This window comes from Bacillus rossius, chromosome 8 (genome assembly GCF_032445375.1).
Source record: "Bacillus rossius redtenbacheri isolate Brsri chromosome 8, Brsri_v3, whole genome shotgun sequence".
Lineage (NCBI taxonomy): Eukaryota > Metazoa > Arthropoda > Insecta > Phasmatodea > Bacillidae > Bacillus > Bacillus rossius.
This window is the reverse complement of record NC_086336.1, coordinates 21,211,871-21,228,316: the sequence shown is the minus strand read 5'-3', so window position 1 is coordinate 21,228,316 and position 16,446 is coordinate 21,211,871. Positions and strand designations below refer to the sequence as shown.

The following is a 16,446-nucleotide window of genomic DNA, read 5'->3' as shown; positions in this document are numbered from 1 at the left end:
CAAAGACTTTAGCAAACCCTTTGAGGAGAGATATGGGCCTATAATTCATTGGTTACCTTTCTTGTGCATAGGAATAACCTTAGAATTTTTTAATTTGTTGGGCTGTACACCATTATTAATATGATAATTGAAATAAATTTTAAGAGGGGAACGAACAGCTGAGAACAATATCACCCAAAATGAGATACTTGGCTTCTTTACAATAGTATAAAACAATGCACAGTAGTATGAGTTCATGTTTGTTTTCATAATTTATGATAAATTATTTTGGATATTAATGTCTGCATAAGTAGTTTGGAGTACCAATTTGGATAGCTTGATGTAATAATTTGGATATAAAAATTGATATACTCACACATAGTAGAAGTAAGGTAATCAACCGTACTATGTTCACTAAAGTTGAATATATCTGACCAGTCCCATTCTGTAATCACATTATATAAGCTTACAAAAAAAAATTACTGTAGTTTCTAAATGTGGAAAAAGTTTTCTCCTTAGTTATTAAATCAAGTTTAATGTTGAAGTTTAGTGCCAGATGTGGCCAGTCTTCTTTAACTAATGGATACAGAACTTTAGTGACTACACTGTTGTAAATTAAAAAACAAAAAGCTCCAAAAGGTGATTTGAAGTGAGAGAGTAATTATGTTGGGATAAACCCAATCCTGTGATGAAGTTAATCAAAGCCTGTGCTTTGAAGCATCTGAAACAAGCATTGAAATTGCTGAAAAATGTAAAATGTAAATGGCTCAAATCCCAGTAATGACTCAATTGATCACTTTAAATCATCTGTCCATAACCAAGCTTCTTTACTTTTGCCCGAACAGTAAAAACAATATTCCAGGTAGATGGGACACCATAAAAATAATTTTCAAGAAGATTATTCTCATTGTAATTTGATACTAAATAACTAAGATTTAAATTTATTATTTTTTTTTTCAGGTTATGGTTTCTACAGATATGGAACCAGGAAGTCCAACTGATAGAGTTGTTCCAGAGCGTAGGGCAAAAAGTTGGCGACGAGAACACGAAGAAAGGTGCAGCAGACGACTGCAGAAGAAAAATGGCCAGGCTTCAACCACGGAAAGCTACCTTCCAGATGAAGGTGTTTCTGGCGTGGATAGCTCATCCAAGTGTGATGCCAGCGATGGCGGTCAGAGCGGGACAGAGTCATCGGAGTGTGAAACCAACTCTGTCGACGAGAGTTCTGCGAATGCAGAGTGCCAAGACAGTCAGGCCCTGCTGTCTGAATTCAGTCGCAGCAAGCTGACAGCAAACAGCACAGATGTTTTTAGTGCCATCAAGAACATCTGTGAGTTAGAGTGCAGTAAGTACGATTGTTTGTCAAAGGACATAGTGTCCTTGGCAGAAGATTCTGATTTGGAAGGGAAAATAGTGGATGTATCGGAGCTGGAATCCACAATAATTCGAGATTTGGGCGGCAGTGGTGGGGTTGAGTGCGATCAGCACAGTAATCACAGCAGTGTACATGAGGTTGTCAACCACCTTGCTGAAAATGATGAAAATGATACCTCCCTGCCAATAGAACATCAGATGGTGACAGATAACGACAAGCTTGATTTTTCTTTGATCAAAGATTTACAAGAGAATTCTGTCGAAGGTGAAGAGCTAAATGCAGATGATAGTGAAGTCAGCGCCACTCAAGTGGATGAACTGAGCGTGGAATTGGAAGTATCAGGAAAGAAAAGCAGCAATATTTTCCCCGAAGGCTTTGTTGGAGCTGATGCTCACTTACCTGCAGTTGTTTCCTCACGTGATTCACTGTGCGAAGCAACGTCCAGTACAGACAGCATCCAGTTAATTGAGAAAGGCACCACAGATGTTGATACCATCAAGGATATCTGTGTTATGGTTGGTGAAACTTATCAGATTTCTGAAAATGGGGTAGGTGAATTAAACGACAGTGCACGAAAAGATTCCTCATCTGCTGACTTATTAGAACATTCCACTGAGAAATTTGTAGAGCACCAAGGAAAACTAGAAGCTGTAGAAGTTTGCAGAGGCACGGTGGATGCCGTGGTGGAAAGTGCGAGTAAGTTGGCTGGGTGCGGTGACACCAGTGCTGTAGATGCAGGGCTGGAACATGGCGTGGTTATAACATCTGCTGGAAATGTGGTGAGCACTAGTTCTGGCATGGGTAATGCCCCGGAGAGACCAGACATTTCCTGTGCTGATCTTACCCTGCAGGATTCGTCACCTGTAACCGAAACTAGTTTCGATCGGAGAGATGTTATTTTGATTACATCAGAAAGTCAACCAACTTTGACTGATGAAAGTGATGACATAAAATACAAGGTGAGCTTACTTTGAATGGTTAAGGGGATAACAGTATGTTTCAAACGTATGTTAGTGGTTTAATTAATAGTGTTTAGAGGTTTTAGTGCATTTTTGAAATTTCTGACTAGCTTAGGTATGTTGATATTTTGACGGCTGCTGTAGTATACTTATACTTTGTTGAAGATACGGTGAGAATTTTTTGACAGTTGATGCATGTAACATTCAGACTGTGAGAGATAAACTTGTTGATTTGTTAAACCAAACAAATAATATTCATGTAGTGCCGGACTAGCTAAACATATTTTATTAATTTTATAGAAAATATAATTGTCACCATATTAATATTCTTTGTAGCTTCTGTATAAAAGTCTCATATTAACTTGAATTGAGTGTACCCAGGATTTTTATATTCTGGAATATCAAGAAAGTTGGAATTGATCAGGGAAAGTGGGAGAATTTACTATAAATTTTCGAAAAGTCATGTAAATTTCCCAACAAAGGTAATTTGAGGGGAAAATGTCATGTTCCAGTTAGCCATCACCCAGATTTTAAAAAATTATTTTTTTTTTTTTCAGATAATGATTAGTGTATTGTCAAAAGAGTCATTCACACTATAAAATTACATATGCAACATTCTGTTTGAACTAGGCCAGCTTTGGGGATGGAGGAGACTGGATTTTTTTTCCTTCAGAAAATTGCCAAATATATATTATAGTAAAAAAATTAGTCACAGAAATTTGTAATTTGGTCTTGTAAAATCAGGGAAATTTTGTTACAAATTTGATACCCATCATACTAAAAACCAACAAGGCATCTTCAATTAGGGTTTTATTATTAAAAAATTAAAAATCTGAAGGTAAAAATATACATATCATTAGTTATTAATATTAATGTTATGGATGCAAAACATATCTTGTAGACCCGACCCATGCTAGGAATCCTGTGTGGGCGTGTTATCTTTGGGGTTGTGGGATAGCTACTTCATATTTCTTTATTTTTAGTGTTGTGTAATTAAATTTTGTGACACTCTAGTGTATAATTATTATTTTCCACAGAATGAATTGGAAATGTACATTGCTGAAGCAAATGAACGCTTGACCACCATGGCGAAGCTGAGGCAGCTTAATCAGAATGTGGCAAATTTAAGACCAGATGACTCTTATTTTTCCAAGTTGGATTCCAGTCTTAAGAAGAATACATCGTTTGTCAGAAAACTTGTGAGTATAATTTTGCTGTATGTATTTAATTACATATGTAATGCAAATGTTTTTTTTGGGAAGTTGATATATTCTATCTTTAAATTTGATTCATATCTAGTGGATAAGAGCCAATATTGAAATTAACAAGATACAAAAAAACTCTGAAGCTATGTAAAGAACCTATTTTGCATGAAATATTTTTTTCCAAAAATGTTATTAATCATGTTTAGCATTTTTCTTTAAGAGTTTTACATTAAAAATTTCTGGTGTTATTAAAATGAGTTAGGTACAAGTAGTTAAAAAGTTTGTTATTCATTCCATTGGTGCATTTAAGAATGAACTTTGTTACAAATGTTGCTAGTTGAACTCCAAAGACGTATAATGTAATAAGAGCGAGCTCTTAGTTGGCAATTTTTAACAATTTTTTCTCTCGACCAATTGCTCTGTTTGGAAAGTGTGATAAACATACGAAAATAATATCCAATAATTGGACACATTCTGTTTGCAAACAACACTGAAAACACTTTCCACATGCTTTTAAAGTTATGAGTTATGAGCAAACTTTTTTGTCTGCTACAAACACAACTTGTATCAAGTTTTGACCATGGCGGTAGAAAGGTTGATTAATTGCCTCCCACCATGGTAATCAGGGTTGGATTTCAAGGTGTGGTCGAACCATAATATTTCACAATTGGGAAACTGGTGGGTTTTATAATGTTATTTCTGTTACCACCATTCTTGCAATCCTCAAAGCTCCATTCTCATCATACCATTTCTTGATGCTTAACTTTGTACTGCTAAATGTAATATGTTGAATACATTTGTGCTTTAGATTTTAGTCCATATTTTAATATTTTCTAATCTTTTTAATTTTGCATAGTGTTTAATTATTGTTACATTAACATTATTATCATCTATATTATTATTATTATTATTATTATTATTATTATTATTATTATTAGTTTCACATGTTACCAGTATGTTTTTGTAATAATGTGTGTTATTCTTGTTTTTATGTGTTTTGTGCTTATGTTTATTTTGTGTTTGTCTTGTAGTATTTGTCTTGTCTCTTGGTGAGTGGTGCCTACATGTATGTAGTGCATACCCTATTGTATAGTTTTGTTTATTATTACTAGTCTAGTCTAGTGTTATGTTCATAATTTGTATGTCACTTTTTGTATTGAGCCTATGTCAAAAGTTATGTAACTGTTGATATACTTCACACCACATATTGTGAGCTTCAGTGCCACAGGAAAGAAATTTTACACTGCTGTCAAAAATTTCTGTTCTGCTGGAGATAGTGTGGCGGTATATCAAAGGAAGGTTTTCGCCCTCTCTCAACCCTCACAACTGAATTGGACACTTTAACAATGACACGTCCTTTCCTTGTGGCACTCAAGTTTACAGATATTAGACACATAGAGTAGGCATGTTACAAATAAAGAATCAATAAATAAATAATTATCATAATGTGGACAATATGTCAAGCTGTAGTTCACTCATTTGTTAATGACCTTCAATTCTTGTTAACGCGTGGGCCTTCCCTCGTAGAAAATGTTTGCGGCCAGCCAGCTGGAGCCGCTGCTGAGGGACATGGCGACCTTGAACCTGACAAAGTACGTGAGCGAGGTGGCAGCCGCTCTAGTGGAGGCGAAGCTCAAGATGAGCGACGTGCCGCACGTGGTGAAGCTGTGCGGCGCGCTGCATCGGGACTACGCAGACTTCGCTGCCCACCTGCTGGAGAACTGGCAGAAGGTGATGGCCATACGGAAGGATGACAAGGTTCGCATCCCCATCTGTGGGCACCCCATTCTTCATTGCATTAAAAGCTTTTGAGGGCCCTGCCTACCAGGGCACACATACAGTGTGCAAGGCTTCAGAAAATACCACACTCTTTAAAAACTGCTCAAGATATCAGAATGGTGTCTGTTTACAAAAAGATTTTAAGAATACGCCTTGAACGGATGAGTAGTTCTGTTTTCGCATTTCATTTTCTAACTATTTTTGAAAGAGTAAAAACTGCAAAATCATGTGTTTTCAGGATAATATTTAGCCATGAAACACCCAGCACAACTTAAAGCACTCAAGAGACTTGCATTACACCTAGGGCTGGGCCGATGCCGATTCCGATTCTTAAGTATCGGCCGATATTCAGAGTATCGGCATCTGCAGCATCTGTAAAATATTTGCCGATACTTCGTGCCGATACCTCAGTCCAAGTTCTTAAACTGTGTTGTATTGTTTTTGTTATAAAAAATCACTAAGTAATAGTATTTCACGCAACTGGTTTTTTTTGTAAGTCAAAACTAATTTTTAAAATATTTGCCTAATTTTGTAATTTATGCACTATTACCCTAAGTTTCCTCCCCACAGTGCTACTGTTTTAAAGAAAACTGGTCGTGTTGATTGTTTTAAAAATACAATGGAGCCCGAGAACCATAGAGACGTGCATACTATAAATGTAAAAATGTCCTAAACTTGAGTTTATACCATTTCTTATGTACAAATTTAATCTATAATGTTTAATAATTGTACTTTTGCAGTATTATTTATATATGTATTATCTGTATAAAATTGACTTGACTTGTTCTATATCCCAGAGCCCTTAACTCCATATGGGATCCACTGAACAAAAACTGAATGAATAAATTAAAAAAATATTCATTGCCAACTGTGGAGCAAAGACAGCCTCACGTTACGTTTACCAGTGCTCGCGATAAAGTAAATTGCACTCGCGATCACGTTTACAGCACACGCGATCATGGAAACAGTTGCTGAAGAACATCTGAGTAGCTTGCCCCATCTCCATGTTATTTATATATCTATGGCTTTGCTAATGTTATGTTGTTGTGTTTGTTTTCAATTTAGTATTTACGTTAGCTTGAATTGTTAAAATCTAAATCTATAGTTGTATTTTAAAGATTTTTCTGATTGTGATGATATGGCTGGGAAGAGAAGTGAAGTTTGGAAATACTTCACTCTTCAATCAAATGAAGATACCAAGGCTACATGTACTTTCTGCCATGTAAAAATATCACGAGGTGGGCCAATGCTTAAACATGTGGGCCGAAAAAAAAGTATTTGTGTGTGTTTTATTATTATTGTAAGATGCATGTTAGTAAGTGTTTTGACCGTTTGACGGTACTCTACTATAATATGAAATTAAAAAATACTTTATAAGTAAAATATCCTTTCATAACAGAAACATTTCTTTGGTTAGTATCGGCATCGAGTATTGGCAGTATCGGCCCATAAGAATCACTATCGGTGGAATCGGTGAAAAGTGGTATCGGTCCAGCCCTAATTACACCTTTGTCTTCATATCTCTGCCTTATAACATTATGATTACCGCTAAAATCACATAAGGAGAAGGTAATAGGTAGTTAGAAATTAAATATGGAATGAATTTGGGAAAACCCACACATATATATATATATATATATATATATATACATACATACATATACACATATACACACACACACACACACACACACACACACACACACACTCTAACAATTGCTCTGTTTGGAAAGTGTGATAAAGACATATGAAACTTATATCCAATAATTGGACACATTCTGTCTTTAAATAACACTGAAAAAACTTCCCACATGTTTTAAGTTACGAGTAAACTTTTGTGTCTGGTACAAATACAACTTGGATCTAGTTGTGACCATGGCAGTAGAATGGTAGGAACACTTGCCTCCCACCAATGTAATCAGGGTTGGTTTTTCAGGGATGGTAGAACCACAATATTTCACACACACACACACACATACATGCACACACACAGACAGACACACAATACACAGAGGGAGAGACAGACACATACAGACAGAGACAGACAGAGACATACAGAGACAGAGACAGACACACACAGACACACACAGACACACACACACACATGCACACACACATATACAGACACACAGACACTCACAGACAGACACACACTCACGGACAGACACACAGACAGACACACACACAGACACACACACATGTAGTAAGATGGCTGTTTGTTGGGTGTTGTATTTGGAGATATATTAGTCACATGATTTTAGTTATATTAACTAAAAGACACTAAACGAATGATAGTAATGTTTATTGTTACGATTTATAATGTGGGGAAAAAACTGGGTTCATAAAGTTTAGCCCAATTATGTTTTATTACAGTTTTATTGATTACTAATATTTTCATCAATAATAAATAATCTTACTTAAAAATGCCTAGTCACCAATTAGCAATTACTTGCACTTTAAAAATGTTTACTCTCAGATCACTCAATATCTGTCAAGTTCCACAGTCCGCACTCCTCACTGGAGTCAGTGGTTCTCCCCTTACCTCACGCCTGATAAACATACACAGTCTCGCGCCACTCAGTCCACTCTTAATTCCGTCACTCCGCATCGCACCACTCTCGAGATGGGGTTTCTCACCCTCTTCGCCGAAGTCACACTTTCCCTCGCTTGCGGAACTCATGGAACTCCGGAACTCTGTCACCGAACTCTCGCCGCACACGCGGCACTCACAGCACTCACAGTTGTGGGACTCTGTCACCAAACACCGTCGCAGAACTTTGTCACCAAACTGCTGCAGAGGCCAGCGTCGCTGCTTAAGTAGGTAGTCTATGACGCCCTTCTCGAATTAACAAGAGCAGTTATGACGAGTTGTGTCATCTGGGGCCAACCCGACGCTTGAACAGTCGAGAATAGCTTCTCTCGTTCATGCGGTGGCCCACGGAATTCCCAAGGCCACTCAACGTCAGATAACAGCGCCGAGGCAGGGTGACATGTGGTGAGCGGAGGAGGGAGGGGGTAGCGACGACTCTTGTAATCTGGCCAGGCATGCGTGGTATGCCTTATGTCAGTGAACGCCACGTGACCGTGCAGGGCTGCCAGCCAGCTCCGAAACTGGCATCGCGGTCTGGTCTCTCGCATTTGTAACAATACGATGAATTACTGATAGAGCTCTACCGATTCACAAAATTTTGGCGATATACCGATGCAACTGTTGCCGATTCACTGATTCTGAATGGATACAGGAAAAAATATTTTTTGGTTAAATTTTTTTTTATATTTTTACTATATACCCAAAATGACTCATTCTAAGAAAACCATACAATGCGAATGCACATGTATTTTAGTTTATAAATGGCACATAACTTCTCTCTTTTTTTATCTCTTACTTTTAGCTTGTTTTTATTTGTTTGTTAACAACATGTTAGTTGCTTTTTGAAACATGATTTTCTAATAGAGGCTGGAAAATTTAATATTTAATATGTAATTATATAAAATAGATTATTTAATAATAGGTTACTATGAAATATATTGACTCACAAAATACAAATTAAAAAAAAAAGAACTTAAACTGTGCAAAATTGTGAAACTTTGTACATATTTACAATTAAAAAACAGGAATTTCAATACCAGCGAAAATTTACGGTACCAAACATTTATATGGAGATATATTTCATGTGGTTGCTTTACATGGGAAACAGTAAATCTAATTTATGGTATGTGGATGCCTATATTATTGTTATTTTTTAATTCAATTTATAAACTTTATGCAAGTTTATTAAAAAATGTTCCTGTCACTATATTACAAACATTTTTTCTTTGCATTTCAAGCAGTTGGTATTGTTTGTAGTGGTAGCAATGCTCTAAATAAAGCAAGTTTTTGTTCTTATTTAACTTTGCCATGCTGGTGATATATTTTTTTATGATGTGTTAGATTCAAGAATGTTATTAAAACATAGAATGTTTAATTTTTGATATGTAAGGCTGGCACACGTAGCTAAAACATTATGCCAGTTCAAAGTTTGTAGTAGTACGAAAAGTTAAAAGGGTTCTGGTTGATTTTTATGTTATGACAGACACTTAAATTTTTCAATAATATCAGCCTATTCAACTAACTATCGGCTTCTGCTGATTCGTATCAGCATAGCTCTAGTTGCAATTTGTATGAGGTGATCAGGAATAATTGTGAAAGTAGTCATATAAAAAGAGTAAAAGACTTATTAAAGTGATAATTTTAACGTGATGCAGATGTATGTCCACAGGCTTGCGTTTAGAGGTAATACCGTGCTAGAAGCACCAGTGAGCATCGCTCATATCCCACCTCACTAACACAAATACACCGCTGGATAGGTGGGCACCTTAATCCAACCATGCTGTAATCTAGCATTAATCGAGTCGTTCAGGTTCTGATTTTTTCATGTGGATTCCAGCAGTTGATCTTGGCTGCCAGGTTGCATTAAGGTTGAATTCCTATGATACGACTGCAACTGGCGACCACATCCAGGCGACCAGACGACTGTACTGGATACAATAGTTCTTAATGTGTCATATTGCTTTGAGGCATCTGCGATGTTGAGCAGTGTGCGACCAGCAGCAGTGCAGTGTGACTGACCACACTGCTCCTTGGTGCAGTCTGGCACCTTAATATTTTAGAATGAATCGACAGTGTACTTGTTCAAATACAGTTGTGTAAATTATACTCTTTACTCTATTTTTTTAATTTATTTTCATAATTTTTTCTATTCTTGCTTTGAATAATAACATTACCTTAATTTATAGACTGTCATTCTTTCGTAATAACTGGCCGACATTGTCTTGAATTTTGTTGTTGTCTTCTTTCACCAAAAGGTATATTAGAAGTAATCTGTTGTTTATTAAGTGTGATTGTTCATGGTATCACAAAAGGAAATGCAGATAAAATGCGGTCGTCAGTCGTTTCAGTAGCGGTGGCCGGTCACGTCAAAGGAATCTCACCTTTACTCTGCTGGTGATGTTTTAGTTTGCTCAGAGTTTATCGTTAGTGTGTTGCAGTTTCAGTTAAGTGTTTTATGTTTTACACCGGGTTAAATTTCACTTTGTATCTCTGATACAATTATGTATATAAAACTGTATATTTGTTTTGCATTATTCCGTAAAAAAAACCTCGTGTTTGCGAGCCAAAATGACAATAATAATGTATTTTTTTGTGCTCTGGAAAGGAAAAAAAAACACCAATGTTGCTAGGCAACCATGGTAAGTCAGAAAACCATGCATAATTTGTGGCGTTTGTAATTTTGTGAGATAAGAGGTTTTTGTTCTATGCCGATTATTTGGTATTGCAGTTAAACTATATTGATGTTTGATAAACTAGCATGACTGTAATCGGATTGTACTGGATTAAAGACTTGTACTTACTTATGATAGGGTCAGTCCATACCAAATCAACCAAAAAAAACTATTTTTGATACCCACCGTCTCAGATTTTGACTAAACTTGGCATGGTTGTTCAATTTATTGATGTAAGTAACCATACCAATTTGTTTTGCTCTATCGCTAGTGGTTTAGATTTTACAGCCCCTTAAAGTTTATGGATTATTGGCATTTTAATCATCTGGCCGCCGTTAACTAGATGTGTTGTACAATGGAAAAAAATTCATATATTTTTATTTACTAACCATTTTGTATGAAAAAATTTTTATGTTTGGATCAATGTAGCAGGAATAATATAAAAAATGAACAAAACTACTAAGTGTTTATTTGGAACCATAAAAAAATCTCAGTGTAATTTTTATGATTATCGAAACAAAATGTAGAGTTTTACGGAAAATGTTAAATCTCATAAAGGGAAGAGAATAATCATGAAATCTCTATTTTATTTTTGTTCTAAAAGATATGTTCTACCACATTAAACAGTAAGATTCGTGGTTTTTTTACTTCAATAAACAAAAATGAGTTAATTATTTAATTTTGATTAAAAAGCTGCTTTGGCCGCTATTTTCCTGACTGTTTCTGAATTATATACAGATGATTAAAATACCACATTTTTCTTTTGGTATCCCACACACTTTTTTATAAAATAAATTATCTTACTTGCTGCTTCCTGTTTCCCACGCTGTCAAAGCCCTGCATTCGTGCCATGACACCATCCTGTTCCTTTTCCACTCGCAAATACATAAACAACTGCCAGTGTAGTTTACCTAATTTTTTGTGTTTGTGCCTGGCTGCGGACTTCACACACCCCTTCCCCCGTCTTCTGTGCTCGCCCTCTTCCAGATCCAGATGCAAGATCTTCCCAGGAGATAAGCCATAAGGGCAGCAACTGATACAATCCGTGCATAGAGAGAGAACAAGGCGGGCTGTGTGTGACCTTGTGCATGTCCGAACCTGCCTTCCCCTTACAGCAGCATTATTTAATATAGCTTCCATGTCAGTCCGTCACAGGCAGTTGCCATGAAAGAAGTAAGATTGGTGCTTATACATAACAGTCAATTAAGCATTTCAGTAAATGAGTGTTATTGATAGTATTTATGTGTTTTATTAAACTAAGTGAGTACCAAAGTGCATTGTTGTTATGTTTTGTTGAACAATGGAGAAAAAGTGCAGTGTTGGAGAAACTACTGAAAGTGATTGCCATCTGTTACACTATGTCAAGGACAAGTCTATACAAGGTATTGAAAAACTTTCTGAAGAAGATTTGAATCTTTTGACATTAAGATGTGAATCCAACAAGTTAACAACTGTTTGCCTTCACCTTGAAAGTGTGTTTTTAAAGAAGTATGAATTTTTACAAAAGGTGTGTTGTGATCCTTTCAAAAGACATAAAACTGTTACTAAAAAAGCACTTCGTGTTTTAACTGTACAACAAAGTAGAATCAACTTATCAAAAGGGTACAAGGTTAAACCTGGTCAGAAACTTTGTGCGTTTTGCAGGAATAAACTTTTAAAAGATAAAGAAGCTGACAAGGTTGAAAGTAATGATGAGCACGAAAATGGACAAACAAAGGATATAGGACTAACATTTAGAAATGAACTAAACCAACTTCAAAAAAATACTGTAATTGACGAGCTAAATTCTTCCTTTCATGAAATTGGATGTTCACCAATGAAATTACATGCACTTGGTCATCATAGCAAATCAAGTTTTGCAAAAGAAAAGCTACAAAAAGTTCATGAAAAAGTAAAATCAAAAATTGAAACTGTTCTTGAAGTTGATCTACCAGAAGAAAAAAACTTGTTGGAAAAAAGTATGTTGCAGAACAGTGAAGACATGGATAAACTAGTGAACATTATTAAAAAGGAAATTATAGGTGCATCAAGAAAAAAACGCATTCAAATGTTGACAGTAACAGCTTCTCTGTTGTGGTCAAGAAAAAAAATAAAAGAAACTTTTAACACATCTGATTATTCTGTTCGTAAGGCTCGACATGTGTTTAAAGACAAGGTTTTTTTTAGGCGAACCAGACCCTAAGCAAGGGAAACAGCTAAGCCTTGATACTATTGATTTAGTGAAACAATTTTATCAGAGTGATGAACATTGTAGAATTTTGTCAGGGATGAAGGATGTCGTGAGTATAGGAAAAAAGGTTTATGAGAGAAAGCTTTTGATTTTGTGTAATCTTTCTGAGCTATACTCAAGTTTTGAATGGGAGAATCCTCATTTGAAAATAGTAGGTTTTTCAAAATTCTGTTTCTTGAGACCTAAATGGTGCATTTTAGCTGCCTCTAGTGGCACACACTTAGTATGTGTGTGCACAATACACCAGAATGTTATTTTATTGATTCATGGAGCCGGTATAGAGGAAGATTACAAAGAACTGATATTGCTCATGGTTTGTGAAGGAGCAACAAGAGAATGTATGTTAAGGCATTGTGACAAATGTTCATCAAAAGATAACCTTGTCCATTTTTTACAGACAAAGTTTGAAGAATATGACAATAAAGACGTTATTGAGTTCAGTCAGTGGGTTTCCACAGTTCGAACTGAAATGATAAGGTGTTCCAGCTCTGTTGTTGAATTTATAGAAACATTAGTTGAAAAACTCAACAAATTAATACCTCATTCTTCCATTGCCAAATCACAAGCATCTACTTTTAAAATTTTAAAGGAAACAGCTCTTTCCAATGTAGCTGTAATTTCAATGGACTTCAGTGAAAATTATGCTTTCACGATACAAGAGGAATCCCAAGGTTACCACTGGACCTCAGATTCATGCACTATTCATCCTGTAATCATTCACTGCAAGGATGCAACTGGCAAAAAGCTTGTTCTACCTTTTTGCATCATATCTGATGACCTCAAACATGATGTAAGTATGGTGTACGAAATCCAAAATCTATGACTGCCTTTTTGAAAGAGAACCACCCACACATTAAAGAGATTCATTACTTTAGTGATGGGTGTGCAGCACAATATAAAAATATGTGCAGCACAATATAAAAATAAATACAACTTCGTAAATCTGTGTACATGAGAGAGATTTTTTACTGAGAGCTCAGTGGTCATTTTTTGCGACCAGCCATGGCAAAACGGAATGCGACGGAATAGGGGGTACTGTAAAACGCATAGCTCGGAGGGAAAGTCTTAAACAACCTCTGGAAAAACAAATTATAACAGTGGCTGAACTGTTTGACTTCTGCAAGACCAGAATTGAAAATATCAGTTTCCATTTTATTACCAAAGAAGCAGTTAAATTGACTTGTCTTGCTATGGAAAGTCACTTCAAAGATGTTAAAACTCTTCCAGGGACAAGATCATTTCACAACTTTCAGCCACAAAATGATTCACAAACAATTGAGGCTCAAAGAATTAGCAAGGATGAAAAAGCATAAATTATTTTTAATTTATTTAGCATTCAGCAAAACTATCTCGTGAAATTAGAAGATTTGTACCCTGGATGTTTTATTGCTTGTGTTTATGACAGCTTTTGGGACTTTGGCATGGTGAATGAAATAAATGCTAAACAAGATGTCACGGTACAGTTTCTTCATCCCCGCGGACCATCACCATCCTTTTTTTGGCCCAGGAAAGAAGATACATGTGTTGTGCCCATTCCTCATATTATTGCTATGGTGGAACCGCCAAAAACAATGACTGGAAGAACCTATCAGTTTTCACAAGAATGTATGACAAATATCCTATCAAAATTTGACAATCTAGAAGAATTTTGAAGTACAATGACCTAACAGTGTTACAACCGCAAGAACTGTAAGCCTTAATAACATAGGAGTATTGCATGTGTAAGTGAACACACTAATGTTTTATGTAGTGTAAATTAATAATTATATTTAAATTGAACTGCAATCTCATTACTGAGGTCAGTTCTGTTCGTATTTGTGAGTGTAAAGGGAACAGGTTGATGTCATGGCAGGAATGCAGGATTTGACAGCATGGGAAACAGGAAGCAGCAAGTAAGGTAATTAATTTTATAAAAAGGTGTGTGGGATACCAAAAGGAAAATATGGTATTTTAATCATCTGTATATAATTCAGAAACACAGGCAGGCAAATAGCGGCCAAAGCAGCTTTTTAACCAAAATTAAATAATTAACTAATTTTGTGTTTTGAAGTGAAAAAAATTATCAAAGGAGTAAAAAAACCCTGAATCTTACTGTTTAATGTGGTAGAACATATCTTTTAGAACAAAAACAAAACAAAGATTTCATGATTATCCTTTTCCCTTTATGAGATTTACCATTTTCCGTAAAACTCTACATTTTGTTTTGATAATCATAAAAATTACACTTTAAGAAATTTTATGGTTCCAAATAAACACTTAGTAGTTTTGTTCATTTTTTATATTATTCCTGCTACATTGATCCAAACAAAATTTTTTTCAGACAAAATGGTTAGTAAATAAAAAAAATATGAACTTTTTTTCCATTGTACAACACATCTAGTTAACGGCGGCCAGATGATTAAAATGTCAATAATCCATAAACTTTAAGGGGCTGTAAATTCTAAACCATTCGAGATAGAGCAAAACAAATTGGTATGGTTACTTACATCAATGAATAGAACAACCATGCCAAGTTTCGTCAAAATCTGAGACGGTGGGTGTCATGGTGTGGTTGAACTGACATGGAATGACCCGATAATTTGTTCAAAAGCGAAAGAATAACTACATTAATTTTAATGAACAAAAAAACAGAATTGTAATTATTCTTTGATTTTGAACAAATTATATAAATTTAAAGATAATTTTTTTTTTTTTTTTAGTTCATACAACATAGAAAATGTGTTTTTTAGTTTTTTAAAATATAATTTTATTTATGGCAGAAATGAAGAGGATATGGAACTAGTCAGTTTTACATTGAATCATCGTAGTATTTACAAATTACATAAAAAAAATTAAATGTAAGACAATATGTAAACAGATAAATATTTGAAAAGAAATAATATTTTATGAAACAGATAAACATTTGAAAAGAAATAATATTCAGGCCTACATATACTGAAAATTATAACCAGGTTTAGCAATTTGTGTATTAATTTTGTAATTAATTCATTATTTTAGTCATTCAACCAGAGTAAACTACGGGTGGATCTGCGGTTTTATGCTGAGCTGATTAATGCGGGTATATTTACCCACAAGGAAGGACTGCCATTGCTGGGGAATGTGCTGACCGTGCTCATCAATATGGACAAGGAAGAACATAACAACATAAACATAATCTCTACATTCTGCCGCTACTGTGGGGAAGACTATGCAGGTATTAGCAAATACTAGTTCTGTATGGAACATATATTGGTTCTTTATCATTCATCCTGCTACTTTTAAAATGCCTAAATTATTTAATTATTTATTTATTTATATTATTTTTTAGATCCCACATGGAGTAAAGGCTCCGGGATATAGAACTTGTCAAATCATATGTAAATATATGAACATTCTTTGCTAGTCTCATACATTTTAAAAAAAAGAGTCTTTCAGTACTTGCCAGTGATGTGTAAACATTTAACCTTGGGTAACAGCAAACTCATGTTCCGGTTGCAAATAAACTTATAATAGGGAACTCAGACACAAAATTTAACGTAGAATTATTAAAAATAATGTCATGTGTGATAAACTGATGAATAAAATATTTGCTTTTCAAATACGGTGGAGTACCAAAAACTCGGCTTATTGTGGACAGAAGGGTGGCCGAGTTAGCAAAAATGTTGGGTTATTGGAAAT

At 35.2% G+C, this 16,446-nt stretch overlaps 1 protein-coding gene across 3 annotated transcripts in view; it reads left to right on the top strand.

Moving 5' to 3' along the window:
* The window catches only part of LOC134535569 (regulator of nonsense transcripts 2-like), a 204,821-nt gene that overhangs the window by 17,108 nt on the left and 171,267 nt on the right, over positions 1–16,446 (top strand). For all 3 annotated transcript variants that reach the window (XM_063374757.1, XM_063374755.1, XM_063374756.1), the window contains 4 exons: positions 940–2,313; positions 3,351–3,512; positions 5,046–5,276; positions 15,787–15,982. In XM_063374757.1, coding sequence (XP_063230827.1) covers positions 943–2,313; positions 3,351–3,512; positions 5,046–5,276; positions 15,787–15,982 — 1,960 coding nt within the window. In that variant the 5' untranslated portion in view covers positions 940–942. The remainder of the gene's footprint in view (positions 1–939; positions 2,314–3,350; positions 3,513–5,045; positions 5,277–15,786; positions 15,983–16,446) is intronic.